Source organism: Herpailurus yagouaroundi, unplaced genomic scaffold, assembly GCF_014898765.1.
Source record: "Herpailurus yagouaroundi ecotype Mexico unplaced genomic scaffold, PumYag 219, whole genome shotgun sequence".
Taxonomy (NCBI): domain Eukaryota; kingdom Metazoa; phylum Chordata; class Mammalia; order Carnivora; family Felidae; genus Herpailurus; species Herpailurus yagouaroundi.
Genome location: NW_024412450.1, coordinates 2350295 through 2366947, shown reverse-complemented (window position 1 = coordinate 2366947; position 16653 = coordinate 2350295). Strand labels below are relative to the sequence as shown.

At 45.0% G+C, this 16653-nt stretch overlaps 1 protein-coding gene across 6 annotated transcripts in view; it reads right to left on the bottom strand.

The window, feature by feature from the left end:
* Positions 1 to 16653, bottom strand: part of LOC121018378 (tripartite motif-containing protein 26-like) — a 54174-nt gene that overhangs the window by 15187 nt on the left and 22334 nt on the right. For all 6 annotated transcript variants that reach the window (XR_005785175.1, XM_040457117.1, XM_040457118.1 and 3 more), the window contains exons 7-10: positions 16161 to 16183; positions 12721 to 12779; positions 11267 to 11299; positions 10506 to 10642 (exon numbers count right to left, since the gene is read on the bottom strand). Coding sequence is in view for 5 of the 6 variants with exons in the window: in XM_040457117.1 (XP_040313051.1) it covers positions 10506 to 10642; positions 11267 to 11299; positions 12721 to 12779; positions 16161 to 16183 (252 nt within the window). In the remaining variant the exon portion in view is untranslated. The remainder of the gene's footprint in view (positions 1 to 10505; positions 10643 to 11266; positions 11300 to 12720; positions 12780 to 16160; positions 16184 to 16653) is intronic.

Below are 16653 nucleotides of genomic sequence, written 5' to 3'. Positions count from 1 at the left end.
TGTAAGGTGGTGGCTTTAGCCATTTCGGGGCATTACTCAGTTTTCCTGGCTCTCTACCATGTATGCAAGAAAAACCCACATTATTAAACTTCTGCTTTTCCTTCTCCATTTGTCCTTTATTATGGGGGTGGGATGGGAGGCGGGTTGTTAACAAAAGAAATTCCAAATGAGTAAACTTAAAGACCTAACTGGTTTTATTAAATGATTCATGAATCGTGCAGCATCCCATGTAACACATACAAGAGAGCTCTACTGACCTAAACAAAAGAAAGCTTCTTTACAGGCCAAGAGAAGGAATAATAATTAATAAATAAATAAATAATAACAAGGAGAAGAAAAAGAAGGAAAAGAAGGTAGGAAGGAAGGAAGGAAGGAAGGAAGGAAAGGAGGGAGGGAGGAAAGGATGGAGGGCAGAATGAAAGAAGGAAGGGAAGGAGGGAGAAGGAAAGAGGGAGGAAACAAGGAAGAAAGAAAGGAACTTATTGACAAGGAATGCAGTGTTTAGGTAAGGTTGCTCTCCCAACAGGAGTGGACGAGGTCTATCCGTAAATTGCCAACTATAGACCAGGAAACACAACGTTGCCTGGTTACAGGTTGCATTCCTGGGGAATTGAAAACACAGAGTAGGTATTAAGTCTTGGTTTCCTGATTCTGCATAGGTGACCCAGTTTGGCCCTGTGGTTTTCTTCATAATAGGCATATCTACCAAGAACACAGAAAGAAACAGAAAATTATTTTTCCTCCCCTACACATACAATTTAACACATTTCATCAACAGAAATGAACCATGAGTGCATATAAAAGGCATGGATTAATCTTACATATGTATTCTTAGTTGAAAGAATCTATAGTCTGAAAAGGCTACACAAGGCACGACCCTATTTATAGGACATTCTGGAAAAGGCAAAACACAAAGATGATAAACAGATCATGAGGGGTTGAAATATTCCATAGGATACTACAGTGATGGATATCTACCAGTCTGCGTTTTTAAAAACACAAACATTTACAGTCCAAGATTGAATCACAATCTATTAAAATTAGGTTATTTAGGATGTGGGAGTGTTGATGAATGAAGTAGAAATTGTGAAAAATAATCTAACAGTACCAGAAATGTATGAAAAAAACCCACCTCAATGAATGTGGTAGGGCAAAAGATACTGACCTAGATGACTTTGGAAATGAATGAAACCTATGGACTGAAGGCAAATTGTACTATATATAAACCATAGATTCAATTTTATAAAGTTATTTCCTGTGGGGATACTAGCTAACGGCTCTGGAACCACTGTATTTCTTATGTGGAATACAGCAATGAAATAAATAAATGGCAGATGATGTGAGCCAGGTGTTAAAACCACAGACTTGAAAGGTACTCACTAGGAAATTTACTGATTGACCCATTTTGTTTCCTTTAGGATGAGACCCTACCTAAAACAATGCATTCAGGGGCGCCTGGGTGGCGCAGTCGGTTAAGCGTCCGACTTCAGCCAGGTCACGATCTCGCAGTCCGTGAGTTAGAGCCCCGCGTCGGGCTCTGGGCTGATGGCTCAGAGCCTGGAGCCTGTTTCCGATTCTGTGTCTCCCTCTCTCTCTGCCCCTCCCCCGTTCATGCTCTGTCTCTCTCTGTCCCAAAAAAAATAAACGTTAAAAAAAAAAAAATTTAAAACAATGCATTCATTGCTAATAATTTGCTTATTGCATTCCCTCTCTGCTTTTAAAAACCTTTAATTTTCTATAGCCCAATTGGAGCTGCTTTCTATTTGCTAGGTAGGATGCTTCCAGAGTCATACCTCATTGAATAGTCAGTTTTATCTTTGAATTCACTCAGATGAGTTTTCTTTTTGTAACACAGGTTTACCACTGATGGAGTGGGAAGTAATAGGTAGTCAAATGGAGATGATTTCAATATCCCTGTGACAACAGATCAGTTTGGAGACAATGGTGCTGCTGGAGAGGGAGGACTCTTCTTCCCTCAAGGCCTTAGAGCTGGACTAAGAATTCCATCTACATGAGATGCATTAAGAGGAGGAAAAACCCAGAGTTTTAACACATGCACACAGAGGCCCAATAATGAAATTGGACCTAAAGAATGACCAAGGTGGGAAGGTTTTATACATTTTAGACAAAGAGACAATAAATTTGTGAGGAATTTAAAGAGTAAGGAAAATCGGTGTTTGGGAGCTTTAATTAGTAAGGTATTCTAAGCAGAATTTGGGCTGAGGTAGTAGATTAGTAAAAAAGTAGGGGCGCCTGGGTGGCTTGGTCGGTTAAGCGTCCGACTTCGGCTCAGGTCACGATCTCACGGTCCGTGAGTTCAAGCCCCGCGTTGGGCTCTGTGCTGACAGCTCAGAGCCTGGAGATTCTCTGTCTCCCTCTCTCTCTGCCTCTCCCCTGTTCATGCTCTGTCTCTCTCTGTCTCAAAAAAAAAAATAAACGTTAAAAAAAACAAATTAAAAAAAAAGTAATAAGACTTGTTTTTACAGTTTTCTCAAGGTTATGGTCCTTATCTCTGGTGATAAAGATATCTTTTTATTTCTTAGCATAAGGAGGATTTTTTTTTCCTATGGGAGATTGTTTTCCACTTTCTGGAGGACATGGTTTGAATGTTCTTGCACTGGTTGTTTCTTAAGTAACTTTTATTTAAAATACTCAATACGCCAAAGTGGCACATTTGGAGGCAGCCCGTCCTTGGCCTCTCCAGTACAAACTTACCTTTAGCTTAACATGGATACAGATAGCTCCACAGAAAATGAGGTGTGTATATGTGGGTTGTAATAAATGCATAGATTTCCTTCCATTGTCTTTTTAAATTTTTTAAAAATTTTTTTATTTATTTTTGAGGCAGAGACAGAGCATGAGCAGGGGGAGGGCAGAAAAAGAGGGAGACAGAGAATCCAAAGTAGGCTCCAGGCTCTGAGCTGTCAGCACAGAGCCCGATGCAGGGCTTGAACTCATGGACTGTGGTATCATGACCTGAGTGGAAGGAGGATGCTCAACCGACTGAGCCACCCAGGCGCCCCTTCTTCCATTGTCTGCTGAGCAAATTTAGCTACAACAAGTACAGTTTCTTTTAAAGTTTATTTATTTATTTTGAGAGGGAGAGAGAGAGCAGGGGGAGGGGGCAGAGAGAGAGGGAGAGAATCCCAAGCATGCTCCCCAGTGTTGGCGCGGAGCCACACTCCAGGTTCAAGCTTATGAACCATGAGATCATGACCTAAGCCCAAATCAAGAGTCAAATGCTTAACTGACTGAGCCACCCAGGTTCCCCCCACATGTAAGTTTTAAACAGAGCTCTTTAAAGAACACACAAATGCTAGGACTGAGTGAGTAAATAGAAGAGCAAGTATGATCTTGAAATATCAGAAAGTAAGAGCGTCCCAATAAAAAACCCACAAAAAATAAAAACACAGAGATGTAATATGGCAAAGGAAAACAGAAGCCAAGGGGAGAGTTATCAATAGCAAAAGCGGGAATAATCTGAGCAACTGAAAACTGTAGTGCGGGGGTATATCCAGAAGCCTGTGGTAATTATCCATGTGTTCACACTGGTAAAAAAGAAATGCTTCCAGAGAGTTTTTGTTCAATGACTAGCAATGTATGCACATGATTTCTAAATAATTGATGTAGTCACTCAGCCATCCACTAGGGACATGGAGCTAACTCCCTGCTCCTGAGGTGTGAACCCCACATAGTGGCCTCCTCCTAAAGAAGACACAAAGTATACACACGACAGGAAATCACTTCACAGTGTGGAACCTGACCACTACTTCCTCAGCCAGGTAACAACAGCAACATGAGTAGGGATAAGCTTCTCTGAGCTGCTCCCTCAAGACCCATGATCCCAGTCTAACCAGGCAATAAGCAAACGGAGCAATTCAGAGAGTCCACCGTGTCTGTCTGGAGGCCACCTGTCCAGGGACCCTGCACACGGTGCACACGGTTCCCCAGCCCCAGCAGCCTCAGGGAGGACCAGGGCTCCCTTCCGCATCTCTGATTCTGCACAAATGTCGGAGGTGTGTCTCAGCTGGAGGGAAAGGACCGCAGGGCCTGGGCTACGGGAGGGTCGGGGCCACGCGCGGCAGTTGGAGGGTCAGGCTGGGCTGTGAGCGAGGACGTGTCGTCCCAACTGCCCAAGACTCAGTCGTCTACACGGCCCACGGACCTGGTGCACCCCCAGGCACAGGAGCTCAGCCGTGGCCTTGTAAGGACGCAGGCGGGCCGGAGAACCCTGGACTCCGAACACCGGCCTGTCCACGCTGGGGGTCTGGACGGGGGTCCCCGCCACTGCCAGGAGGCGGCACTCGAGCCTGCATAGATGCGCCCGAGTGCGTGGACTGTCCCTGTCTGCTGTCACAGCCCAGGGCAGCGGACAACGGTCCTGTGTGATCACTGGCAGGTCACCTCTAACACTAACCCTCACCCTGGGCCTCCAACCCTGATCCTGACCCTGACCCCTAGCCCCTGACCCTGACCCCGAGCCTCTGCTGGGGCTTCCTGAGGCACAGACTTCGCATGGCACATGCAGGGGATCCCACGGGCCCCAAGTGTTGGGGAGATCGTGGGATCAAGGCCAAGAGCACAGAAAGGCGGGAAGAAGCAAGCGTTGGAGATGCTGAAGGTGTGCAGTGCCGAGTACTGACAGAGCAGGCCGAATGCTGGCGGGGAGGGCTGACTATGGATGGAGAGGGCCTAGTACTGACGGAGAGGACCGAGTGACAGCGGGAACAGCCATGGGTCAACAGAAAGGGCAGAAAATGCAGGACAGGGCCCCAGATTGAGGGAAGGAGCCTTTTTGTGCAATGAAGGCTGAGGATTGACAGAAAAAATGACAGGTGGGCATGGGCAGTCTGTCCCGGGGTGGCAGGGAGGCTGGGGATGGGTGACGGGCACGGACAGAGTGTCCCAGGTGGCGCGGCATGGGCCCAGGAGACCCTAAAAGCTGCTGCACCCGAGCTCCATTCCCCTGCCACCTGCCTCATTGCCAACTGCCCCCTGGCGCCCACCAAGCACCTGCCCCTGCACCTGTCTCCTTGCCACCTGGTACCTGCCCCCTGGTGCCCACCTGGCACCTTCACCTGCCCACCTACCACCTGCACCTGCCAGTGCAAGAGCACGCGGCGCAGTCTCAGCTCACGGGACAGTCAATACCTTGTTCTCTTTTCTGGCGTGGCTGCAGGAATCCGGGAGGAATGGCATTTGTTTTGACGTGATTTTGTTCCTCGGCTGCTTTTGCTGGTTGTGCAAAGCGCTTTCCCACTGAGTGATGGTCTGACTGGGCTGTGTAGCAGTTGTGGGCAAGTTCCTTTACGGGCAAGGAAACTTCTTTAGGGTTTTGACAGAGTTGTGACAACAAAAGGAAGTATTGTTTTCTCCTCTGGTGGGTAATGGTCGAATGCAGGTGGAGGAGAAAGATTTGTGACAGTGTCAGATACAATGCTTCCATCTGAAAGTACACGCACAGCACTGTCCTGGAATGTCTAAGTGGCTCAGAGCATAAGGTGTAACAAAGCAGCCTTGAGCCGGCTGGGTCCCAGGTGGTCACAGGTGCACCTCTGGTTTAGAATAGGCAGTCTCTCCGGGGCAGGAAGATGTAGGCAGGGATCACCTCTGCAGAGTGTCACGGTGCCTGCAGGTGTCACGGTGCTGGACGGGACCAGCTATGACTCTCCGCCAGGGGTTCAGGGGGGCTGGAGCTTGCAGTGGCATGCGGGCCCCCAGACAGGCCGGCGTCACTGTGCATCCTTTGGAAGGACCGCAAAGCCCCACTTTGAACCAACTGCAATGAATACATTCTTACGTTTCACCTGCCATCACCCTGATTTCAGGTACAACTTTGTGTGAAGCAGACCTGCATGGGACATGGGTCAGGAAGAGGAGGAGATGTGGGCTGGATTCACTTCTTGGTATTCTGAATGAAAATGAATTTTCCAGGAAGACACTGAAGGATAGGAGTTATTTTACTTACAGCTCTTGTAACATTTTTTCAACCAAAAATCAAAACAAACAAACAAAACCCTGCTTTAACAGAATAATGCTAACCTTAAAAATAAAAGTTAGTTGTTTTACCAGCAAAAAATGGGTTTATTTGGGAATAACAGAGAACGGCAACTCAGGACAAGCAAGCTATGATGAAACCGTTAGCAAATCCAACAAACAAAGGAGAGGAATTTTATTTTATGGAAAAGAAGGAAGAGGTTGGGAAGTGCTGTTTTGAATGAAAATTCACTTGACACACACAGGTAGGTACCACAATTCTCCCCATTGAGTCGTAGACACTCCTGTTTCCTCGCAGTCCCCATGGCACTGTGGTTCCACCTGTCATTCCCAGTGTTGTCTCCCAGGGCTGGGGCCCCTCCATGTGCAGGCCAATAGCCTGACAGTGCCTACTCCTACTCAGTTTTTTTTAGGGGGGGGGACAAAGAGAAGTGGTCAACTGTGAATACTGCCCCCACAGCAGTGGCCCAGCCCAAAGAGGCCAGTCTAAGCTGGGGCTCTGGCTACAAAGGTTTCCCTAGCAGCCAGGTTGCACAGTAACTATAATTGAGTGGGGTACCTGTGATGGCCCTGCTTTCCACCCAGCCCATGGGTTTTGGGGGAGCTGCAGTGCATCTGCAGAAGACCATGCTGGGAGTCCCTCAGGGGACTAGGCTTCATTTTTCCTGCTAGTGTTTGTTTTCTATTTATCTGTCTAATAAATATCTCATTAACATTACCCTTTGAATTTAAAAATTATTCTAAAGAGAAGCAGTTTGAGCACAAAAATAGACATATAGATCAATGGAACAAAATAGGGATTCCAGAAATAAACCCACACTTTCCTGGCCAATTAATCTATGACAAAAGTAGGCAAGGATATACTGTGGAAAAAGGTCTCTTCAACAAATGGTGTTGGGAAAACTAGACATGAAAAGTTACGTGCAAAAAAATGAAACTGGACCACTGTCTCACACCATACACAAAAATAAACCACAAATGGGTTAAAGACCCAAATATGAGACCTGAAACCATACAATTCCTAGAAGAAGCAGTAATTTTTCTGACATAGGCCATAACAATGTTTTTCTAGACATGTCTCCGGAAGCAAGGGAAACAAAAGCAAAATAAACTACTGGGATCTCATCAAAATAAAAGCTTCCGCACAGCGAAGGAAACAGTCAACAAAACAAAAAGGCAACCAACGGAATGGGAGGAGATATTTGCAAATGATGTGTCCAATGAGAGGTTAATATCTGAAATATGTTAAGAATTTACACCACTCCTCACACACACACACACACACACACACACACACACACACACACACACGAAACCCAAATAATCCAATTAAAGTGGGCAAAGGACCTGAATGGACATTTTCCAAAGAAGACATACAAATGGCCAACAGACACATAAAAAGATGCTCAACGTTACTGATCATCTGGGAAATGCAAATTAAAACCACAATGGGATATCACTATGTATCTTTCAGAATGGCAAAAATCAAAAACACAGAAACAACAGGTGTTGGTGAGGATGTAGAGAAAAAGGGACACTCACACACTGTTGGTGGGAATGCAAACTGGTGCGGCCACTCTGGAAAACAGTAGGGAGGTTCCTCAAAAAGTTAAAAATAGAACTACCCTATGATCCAGTAATTCCACTACAAGGTATTTTCCCATAAAAAACAGAAACACTAATTTGAAAAGATACATGCACCCCTATGTTTATAGCAGTACTATCAACAATAGCCAAACTATGGAAAAAGCCCAGATGTCCATTGACTGATGGATGGATAAAGAAGAATGGTATATATATATATATATATATATATATAAGAATGAAATCTTGCTATTTGCAACAATGTGGATGGACATAGAGGATTTAGTGTTAAGTGAAATAAATCAGAGAAAGACAAATACCATATGATTTCACTCCTATGTCGAATTTAAGGAACAAAACAAATGAACAAACAAAAAAAGGGACAAAAAAAAAAAGCCCAGACTCTTAAATATATTGAACAAACTGGTGGTTGCCAGACGGGAGGGGGAGGAGGAGGGTATAGATAAAGAGGATTAAGAGATGCAAAGTTCCAGTTATAAAATTAATAAGTCATGGCAATGAAAAGTGCAGTATAGGGGATATAGTCGATAATATTGTGTGGTGATGGGCAGGGACTGCACTTATGATGAGCACTGAGAAATGGATAGAATTGTTGAATCATTATCTTGTATACCTAAACCTAATATAAAACTGTATATTAAAGTATACTTTAATTTTAATAAGATAAAATAAGAAAAAAAGAATAGGAACAGTTTCTCCACTGTCTTGCTAACTTTCTGAACTTGTTCTTTAGTAATTACTTACTCATATTTTGGTTTGCATTTATTTCTAACCAATGGAACATTCTCTATATCCTTAACTCATAAAATCTGTTCTCTTGGATACTGTACATTGTTAAACACAAATTAGGAACACAGGATAGAGTATACTGGTTATAACCCTTGGCCACTCCTCATACAGAAGAAATTGGTTTGTCTCTTCCATATGAAGGACTTCCGTGTACACTGTTGGTAGTCTGTCTGCATCTGCTTGTACATACGGATACAGATGCAGAATACCGAATTCTGCTTGTAGACACAGATGCAGAATATAGGAATCTTGTGTTGTTTGGTCATATTTTTCAACACAATGTTCTTACACAGCTGAACTATCATAGCAGATTTCCTCACATCTCCCAAACCTGGAAGTTTAAGTTGTCACTTAGGCAACCAGCCTCTGCTCCCATGTCTTGAGAATGCTAACCTCCATGAGTCCCAATGAGACCACCTCCTACTGCAGAAGCTGAAAATGCTTGCCCAATATCCCTTGTTGCTGGGGCAAAGGCAGGTACTCTATACCTGGCAATCTGGTGCACTTCTGCCAGATTATGGTGTAGGAGTTAATTACATGAAAAAGTACCCACTAATTCCCTGAGACCATTTCTTCCTCAACTCCTCATTCTCATTTCTGTATACTCATCAGTAATGCCTGTGAATCCACTAAGATAGCCACTCCTAAACACGTCTCCAGCTCCAGCTCCATATTCATTGCTTCTTTTTCCTCCACTGCTCTCCCTGTATCCTACCCACTATCTGCCAGCTTGCACTAAAGCACTGTGCATCCCATTCACATCCTGACAACATGACAATCACCTCAGGCTCTCATGACCCCTCTGCCTTACTCCCTCTGGCTGCAGCTACCATATTGTCTCTTACCCAGGCTCTTCCTGGTAACACGGTACTGCCTCCAGAATGTGAAAGCCAGTAGACAGGGTCTCCTTCCCTCTTGGCACCCCCCCCCCATATCGTTTAATAGATTTCCCTTCCTCTAAAAACAGCCAGATTTGTTTTCTGCTTATAGCTAAGACTAATAATTTTACCTTAATATCTGTTTCTACAATCTCAAAATCCAACTAAGACTTGCTTCCAAAAACTCATACCTTCCTGAACCTCAGGGTTTCCCCTCCCCACTTTCTGTTGAGAAAATGGTTAAGAACATAGAAGTAAATGAGCCCATACTGACCCCAGATATTTCAAACCTCAGAATACATCAACTGTCAATCAGGCATGAATTTCATCAAAATATTTATGATTTAGAACTGATAGGGATGTTGTGACCACTATTCATAGGGGCAGAGAATGCAACCCTAGGACACTCACACTCGTTCTCATACCTTTATCTCAGTGGCGGATGAAGGACCAAATCAAAGGCAACAGAAGAAAAACATTAACAAGAACACATATTTTAATAAGTGCTTTGAAGACATTCCAACCCTAACTCTGCAGAGAGGGCAGATGAGTGTCATCCCTATTTTAGAGACCAAGTGGAAAGGATCAGGGACTCCTGCCTCCACCGTGCTGGTCCCATGATCTAAGGGTGTTTGGAAGCCCAGACAGACAGTCTAGCTGACTGGGAAGTTGGGAATGACACAGAGGAATACAGGCCAAAAGAGACCTTGTCTTAGAGCCTCAGCGTGAGTCTGCCTCTCATACAGTCAAGCCACAGGAAAGGGAAAACTCTCCCCGTGAAGGAAGAGAAGAACTTGTAGACTAACTCCTGAGTCCTGGCATTGGTAAAGGTCACCTTCCCACCATGATAATCCAGAGCAACTCCAGTCTGCCTTGGACAACATGACAGGACCTGGAAAGGCTCGAGACTGGTACCTACATACACCCCAGCTGAGGAGAGCTGCAGGTCCAGAACCCCTCCTCAGGGGTGAAGGCAAGACACCCTCTCCTCACCACCGACTCTCTGGCCATCCCCACCAGGCAGAATTTCAGCCATATTCCATTTTCATTCTCATTTCTGTACCCGGTGGGACTGTCACCACCAGGGGTGCCCACTAACCCACCCAGGTAGCTAGTGCCAAACATGTCTCTGGCTCCACCCCAGTAACACACTGCATCTTCCTCCTCTGCCCCCCACCATATCCTGTCCACCCTCACCTCCCAGTACACTTTGCCCCACGTGAAGCCCCTACTGACCAGCACTCCAGGCTCGGGGACAAATCTCCAACCATGTTGGTATTTGTTCATCCACAAACCAGTGAATATCAGGCTTTTCTCATTGGGAGACACTGAGAGGCAGCCATTGGCTGGCTGGGAATTCAGGACGATCCTCGCTGTGGGGACACGGGGATAAAGTTATGGCATCATAAGATATCAAAGGAGATTTTCCCTGTGGGTTCTGAGGCCTTTCTGACAAGGGTAGGAGACTCCCTTCAGGGACCAGGACAGAAATCTTAGACTTCGTGCTCATACCTTCCAGAGGGTGGGGAGAAGCCAGGGAGAGAATTCCAGGGAGGAAAAGAAGGAAGGGGCTGGGATCTTTATGGCTGAGAAACGCTGGGGAAGGATGAACTCTGAGACCTCAGGACAAAGAATTCAGGTACATTAGCTACCACAAAGACATTCCTGTTTAAAGAGCTGATCCAGGGGCGCCTGGGTGGCTCCGTCTGTTAAGCACTCGACTTCAGCTCAGGTCATGATCTTGCAGTTTGTGAGTTCAAACCCCGCATCAGGCTCTGTGCTGACAGCTCAGAGCCTGAAGCCTGCTTTGGATTCTGCATCTCCCTCTCTCTGCCCTTCCCATGCACATGCTCTATCTCTGTCTCTTAATAATAAATAAACGTTTAAAAAAAATAAAGAGCTGATCCATAAGGGAAGCTTTACAGGAAAACTGTAATTTGGAGAAGGAGAGTTTACTCTGGGGTGAGCATCAGTCATTATCCCCTCCAGATACTCACTGGTCTTATACTCCAGATCCCTCCTCAATTTTCCTAGAGTGAAAGAAGAAAAAGATAGTAAGCAATCCTGACATCACATCTTCTAGGTCCAGTTCTCTTACTGCCGGCTGACACTACTGTAAAAGCTGGCCAGGCACAATGAAGCCCAAGCGACATAGAGAAGTCGGTGCAGGAGACACACGGAGTTGTCCAGACCCCATGGCTCATGCACGTACCTCTGCTGCTCACACCTGCTGCTTCATCACGCAGTCTTAAAGCATGTTCTCTGTGCTCTTAAACTTCTCGGCCTAAATCACACTACTTCTTCCCACTTGCTAAGAGACCTCTTGGAGATGAATTCCCCCAGTATTCTTTTTACTGTTTTATTTTTTAATATGATAAAGTAACATAAAATTTACCATCTTTAGCATTTTAGGTGCATGGTTCAGCAGGGCTAAGTGTAGTTACATTGTTGTGCAACCAGTTTTCAGAATGTTTTCATCCTGCAAAACCAAAACTCTATACCCATAAAACCACAACCTTCATTCTCCCTCCTCTTGACCCCTGGCAGCCACCCTACTCTCCATTCTTAAGGATTTGATCACTTTAGGGAACTCCTAGAAGTAGAATCATACATGACTTGGCATTTTGTAACCATCTTATTTCACTCAGCATAATGTCCCTGAGGGCTATCCATGCATCCATGTTAATGTGGGAAATGGCAGATAAAAGTAACTTTCCTTAGAACCTGCAGCCCTTTGACAAATACTTGAGGCAGGCAGAGTATAACATTCCTCCAGGAACCCCCTACTGTCTTCATGTTGATGCTTTGCTAAAGGGAAACAATCTTAGCTTGAGGACAGCTGGGTCTCCCAGATCCCATGAGTCTTCTTTAACATATGAAAATCACTTTGGAAACTTCACCCTGACTTTACCTCCCCCAACTCCCAAGTATATAAGAAGTCTCTCTCATGGTCCTGGGACAGCTCTTTCTGCCCACAGGTCCTGTCCCCGTGCTTTAATAAAATCACCTTTTTCACCAAAGACATCTCAAGAATTCTTTCTTGGCCATCAGCTCTGGACCCCCACCACTCCAAAACTGCATCACGTGTTATCCATAGCTTCCCGAAATTCTTTTTCTTCATTTCTAGGTGCAAAACACCTTTTTATCTGCTCTGGGACCTACTCTGACTCTCCCTCAATCCAGGTAACACCCTTACACTGCCATGTGGACAGACTCCCTGGTTTGGACAGATTGACTCTCCCTCTCCAGTGTCCCTGCCTGGTGTGAATGGCCTGGATACAAGCAAGGAGCTATGAGGACCCAAGGCCAGAGCTGAATCCTAAGGATAAGCACTACAGAGAAAGAAAAGGGATTTTCTAGGCTCAGAACTTCTTCCTCCACCCATTCCCTTATCATTGAATCTTCTGAGTCCTTTCTCTAAAGAAAGAAGTTTATCTGAAAAGTCTTCTACCTGCCTTTTGATTGCAGCACTGACAGCACTTTTCAATCCAGAGCTTCTTCCAGGGGTATCTGGAAAAGACAGAGGCACTGCAGGAACTCCTGACGAAAGGAGGGTCTCCCACATCCATGTACACTCATGCACACACAACAACCACGCACCACAGGGTTGGGAGCAAAGTGGCACCTCCAGGAGGCCAGCCCCACATCAGAGCCCAACAGTGTGATGTCCAGAGCTCTGAAGAAAGGGCCATAACCAGGTACTCTGTACCCACCAGTGTACCAGTTGTTTATCGTGTTAAAGAGAGAGAAAGCCGCTTCCTGTCTTGGAAGTTCTTTGAAACATGCTACTAATATTTCAACTTCTAGAGAAATTACCTGAGGATACACACCAGATAAGCTAAAATTAAAACAGAACTTTAAATTTTAATTTTAAAAAGGCTTTCAATTTAAGACATATATATAGCTGAGCAGAAATATATAAGCTAAATACAAAATGAAAGAAACACGAGATCTTGACCTTATTATCAGAAAGGATTGAATTCAAGGTGGAAATATATTAAATAAGACAACAGAAAGTATTTTTATGTACTAAGAATATTATAATCCACAATTAAGATATAACTCCCATCAAACGTCCCACAAGAGAAAAAAAGCATCAAAATATAGAAAAGCAAAAACTATCATAATTAAAAAATGGGTGAGAAGTCATTGCTAGTAGGAATCTTTGACCTCTCTTAGTCCATGACATATTGAGAAGTCAAAAAGTAAGTATCGATACAAAACACCTTAATAACAAATTTACTAAGGGAACCCTCCTGGAGATAAATCAAATCCTATTCCAAGCACATGCAAGATGCATCTTCTTTTCAAGTGTTTGGAACTGTCACAAAAATTTACAACATGTAAACACAGAATGCCTCAACAAAGTCCAAAAGGTGGAAAGATCAACAACCTTATCTGTTCATGAGATTTAAAAACTATGAAACACAAACAAAACAAAAGAAAAACAAGACTAATGCCACTGACAAATGTTATGCCCAGAATTCGTGATCCCCAAATACCGCCAGGGAGCCGAGTCCGATGTAAAAGCAAAAGAGCCTTTATTTGAGCTAGCTTGAGCTCAATCCCCTACCTGCACCGACGCAGCAGTGAGATACTGGGGAGAGAGAGCGAGTTTCAAAAGGACAAAGGTTTTATTGGGGCCTAGGGGCAGTTGGTGAGGTAATGGCTGCGGCCTCAGCCGATTGGCTGGGGAAGGGTCCCATCCTGTTAGGCAGGTGAGGGGGGCGGTGCTCAAGGGGAGGAGGCGTGGTCAAGGTGAAGGACACAGAACAAGATGGAGTCAGCCCCCCCCCCCGCCCCCGCCCTTTCAACAAATATCCTCTTTCTTAAACAAATCTTATGTTAAAGAGTAAACCAAAGTCAGAATTTTAAAATATCTAGAAAACAATAATAATAAAATACTATACACTGGAAATTGTGGTGTATGTCAAAAGTGGGGCTCATAGACAAAAAAAATCATTAACTATAGGGGGGGAAAGCAGGTAATAGAGGAGACAAAAGTACAAATACACCAAATAAGAAATGAAAAATATTCAGGAGCACCTGGGTGGCTCAGTCGGTTGAGCATCTGACTCTTGATTTCAGCTCAGGTCATGATCCCAGGGTTGTGGGATCAAGCCCCACTTCAAGATCTGCACTGACAGCATGGAGCCTGCTTAGGATTCTCTCTCTCTCCCTCCCTCTCCCTCTCTCTCTCTCTCTCATGCTCTCTCTCTCAAAAAAAAAATAAATAAATAATATTTAGATATAAAAAGGAAATTAGGGGCACCTGGGTGGTGCAGTCGGTTAAGCGTCCGACTTCAGCCAGGTCACGATCTCACGGTCCGTGAGTTCGAGCCCCGTGTCAGGCTCTGAGCTGATGGCTCAGAGCCTGGAGCCTGTTTCCGATTCTGTGTCTCCCTCTCTCTCTGCCCCTCCCCCGTTCATGCTCTGTCTCTCTCTGTCCCAAAAATAAATAAACGTTGAAAAAAAAAAAAGGAAATTAAATTTAAGGACATTATTTTGACCACCTATGCAAATGCTTTTGAAAAAAGTAGAATATATAAAAACTAAATTTTCTAATAAAAAATAGAGTGGATTTATTCAAAAATAAAATTGTTCCTTATAAGAGAAATTTAAAAAAAACTGTTTTCAGAGCACAAGTTTTTCATCTTTTTGATTAGGTTTATTCCTAGGTATCTTATGGTTTTTCTTGCAATTGTAAATGGGATCAATTCCTTGATTTCTCGTTCTGCTCCTCTGTTATGGGTGTATAGAAATGCAACTGATTTCTGTACACTGATTTTGTACCCTCTGACTTTACTAAGTGACTCTATTGTATTCCTGAAACTACTATCACATTTTATGTTAACTAACTGAAATTTAAATACAAACTTAAAAAAAATAACAGGGGCACCTGAGTGGTTCAGTCAGTTAAACACCGGACTTCTGCTTAGGTCATGATCTCACAGTTTGTGGGTTTGAGCCCCGACAGGCTCTGTGCCAACAGCTCACATCCTGGAGCCTACTTCGGATTTTGTATCTGCCTCTGTCTCTGCCCCTCCCCCACTTATGCACTCTCTCTCCTCTCTCTCTCTCTCTCTCTCTCAAATAAATGAAGATTATAAAAGAAAGAAAGAAAGAAATGCCCTGCCTAGACTAATCAAAAAGAAAGCTGGAATAATTTGACTGATAGCAGACAAAATCCTTCAGGGCAAAACTATTACACTCATTTCTTATGTCATTGCTCGTCCCTGATGTGTGTGCCCTGTGTCCCCAGCCACAATCTGGCCACCTGCTGGGATTTCCTCCTGCTGGCCCAGCGTGCAGCCCACAGAACATATGCAGACAAGCCCAGAGACCCAGGCGTCCCTGGATACCACCTGTGCAGCAGCGACTTCTCAGTTTAGAGTCTGTCTGTCCAAAGCTCCTGCGTCCGGTGTGGGTGGGACTTGGAAGCTGTCAGCGTGTCGGATCCGGCAGGCACTGCAGGGGAATCACTGCCCCCAGGCCTGTGGGAGTGTCCCCCTGAGCGCCAGCGGAGAGCAGGGGACAGTGTCCTGCGTAAATGTGCCCTACAGGATGCAGGGAACCAGGCATGAACCGGAGGAAGTGAAAACTGGGCTTTGGAAGCAAACATGGATCCTGAAACCTCTCGAATGTACCCCCGTACACCCCCCACGCCACGTCTCTCAGCCCCCAACGGCCCTAACGTGAGCTCCACAACAGGAATTTGTGCAGAAGTCCCTCCGCCTTCCCTGGACATCCTCAGCCCACCTCACTAGAGATTTCTTCAAATAATCCTCCTTCTACCCTTGTCAAATTTCAATAATTTGAGAAAGAGAGAAAACACACGGACACCTAAGTTGTTTAAAAACAACAACAACAAAAAAGGCAATCAGTACTTACTTGCTTATGACGTCACTCAGGTCCTGGAAGGAAAGAGAAAACAGACACTGACATAGACAATAGCCTTCCAGGAGGGGGTGCCATTCCCACCTGGGGGGCACATCAGGGAGCAGGTGCACGACATCCAGGTACAAGCCATTCTCATGGGCCCACACCTGCTCTGTCCCCATGGATGCTATCGGTTTAGAGGCAAAAAACCCTCCCACTGCCTTTTTTCCTGAGCTCCAGAATCTTCCATCCAGGGAACTTTACTTCATCTGTTAAGGGTCCCATCCAAGTCTCAGCCTATGTAGGAAAACCTCTGCACAAGGAACCCCATTCTATCCAGCTCATTCTCCAATTAATGTTCCCTCAGTGAACCAGACACCTAAGAAAGTGTGGCTCCCTGCTGTCTGTGTGCTGGTCCTGTCTTCCTAGTCCTGTGGTCCTTGGTACCTGCCCCAGCGTGTGATCACAGCCTGCAAACTAACCCTCACCAGAGCTCCCTCAGTCC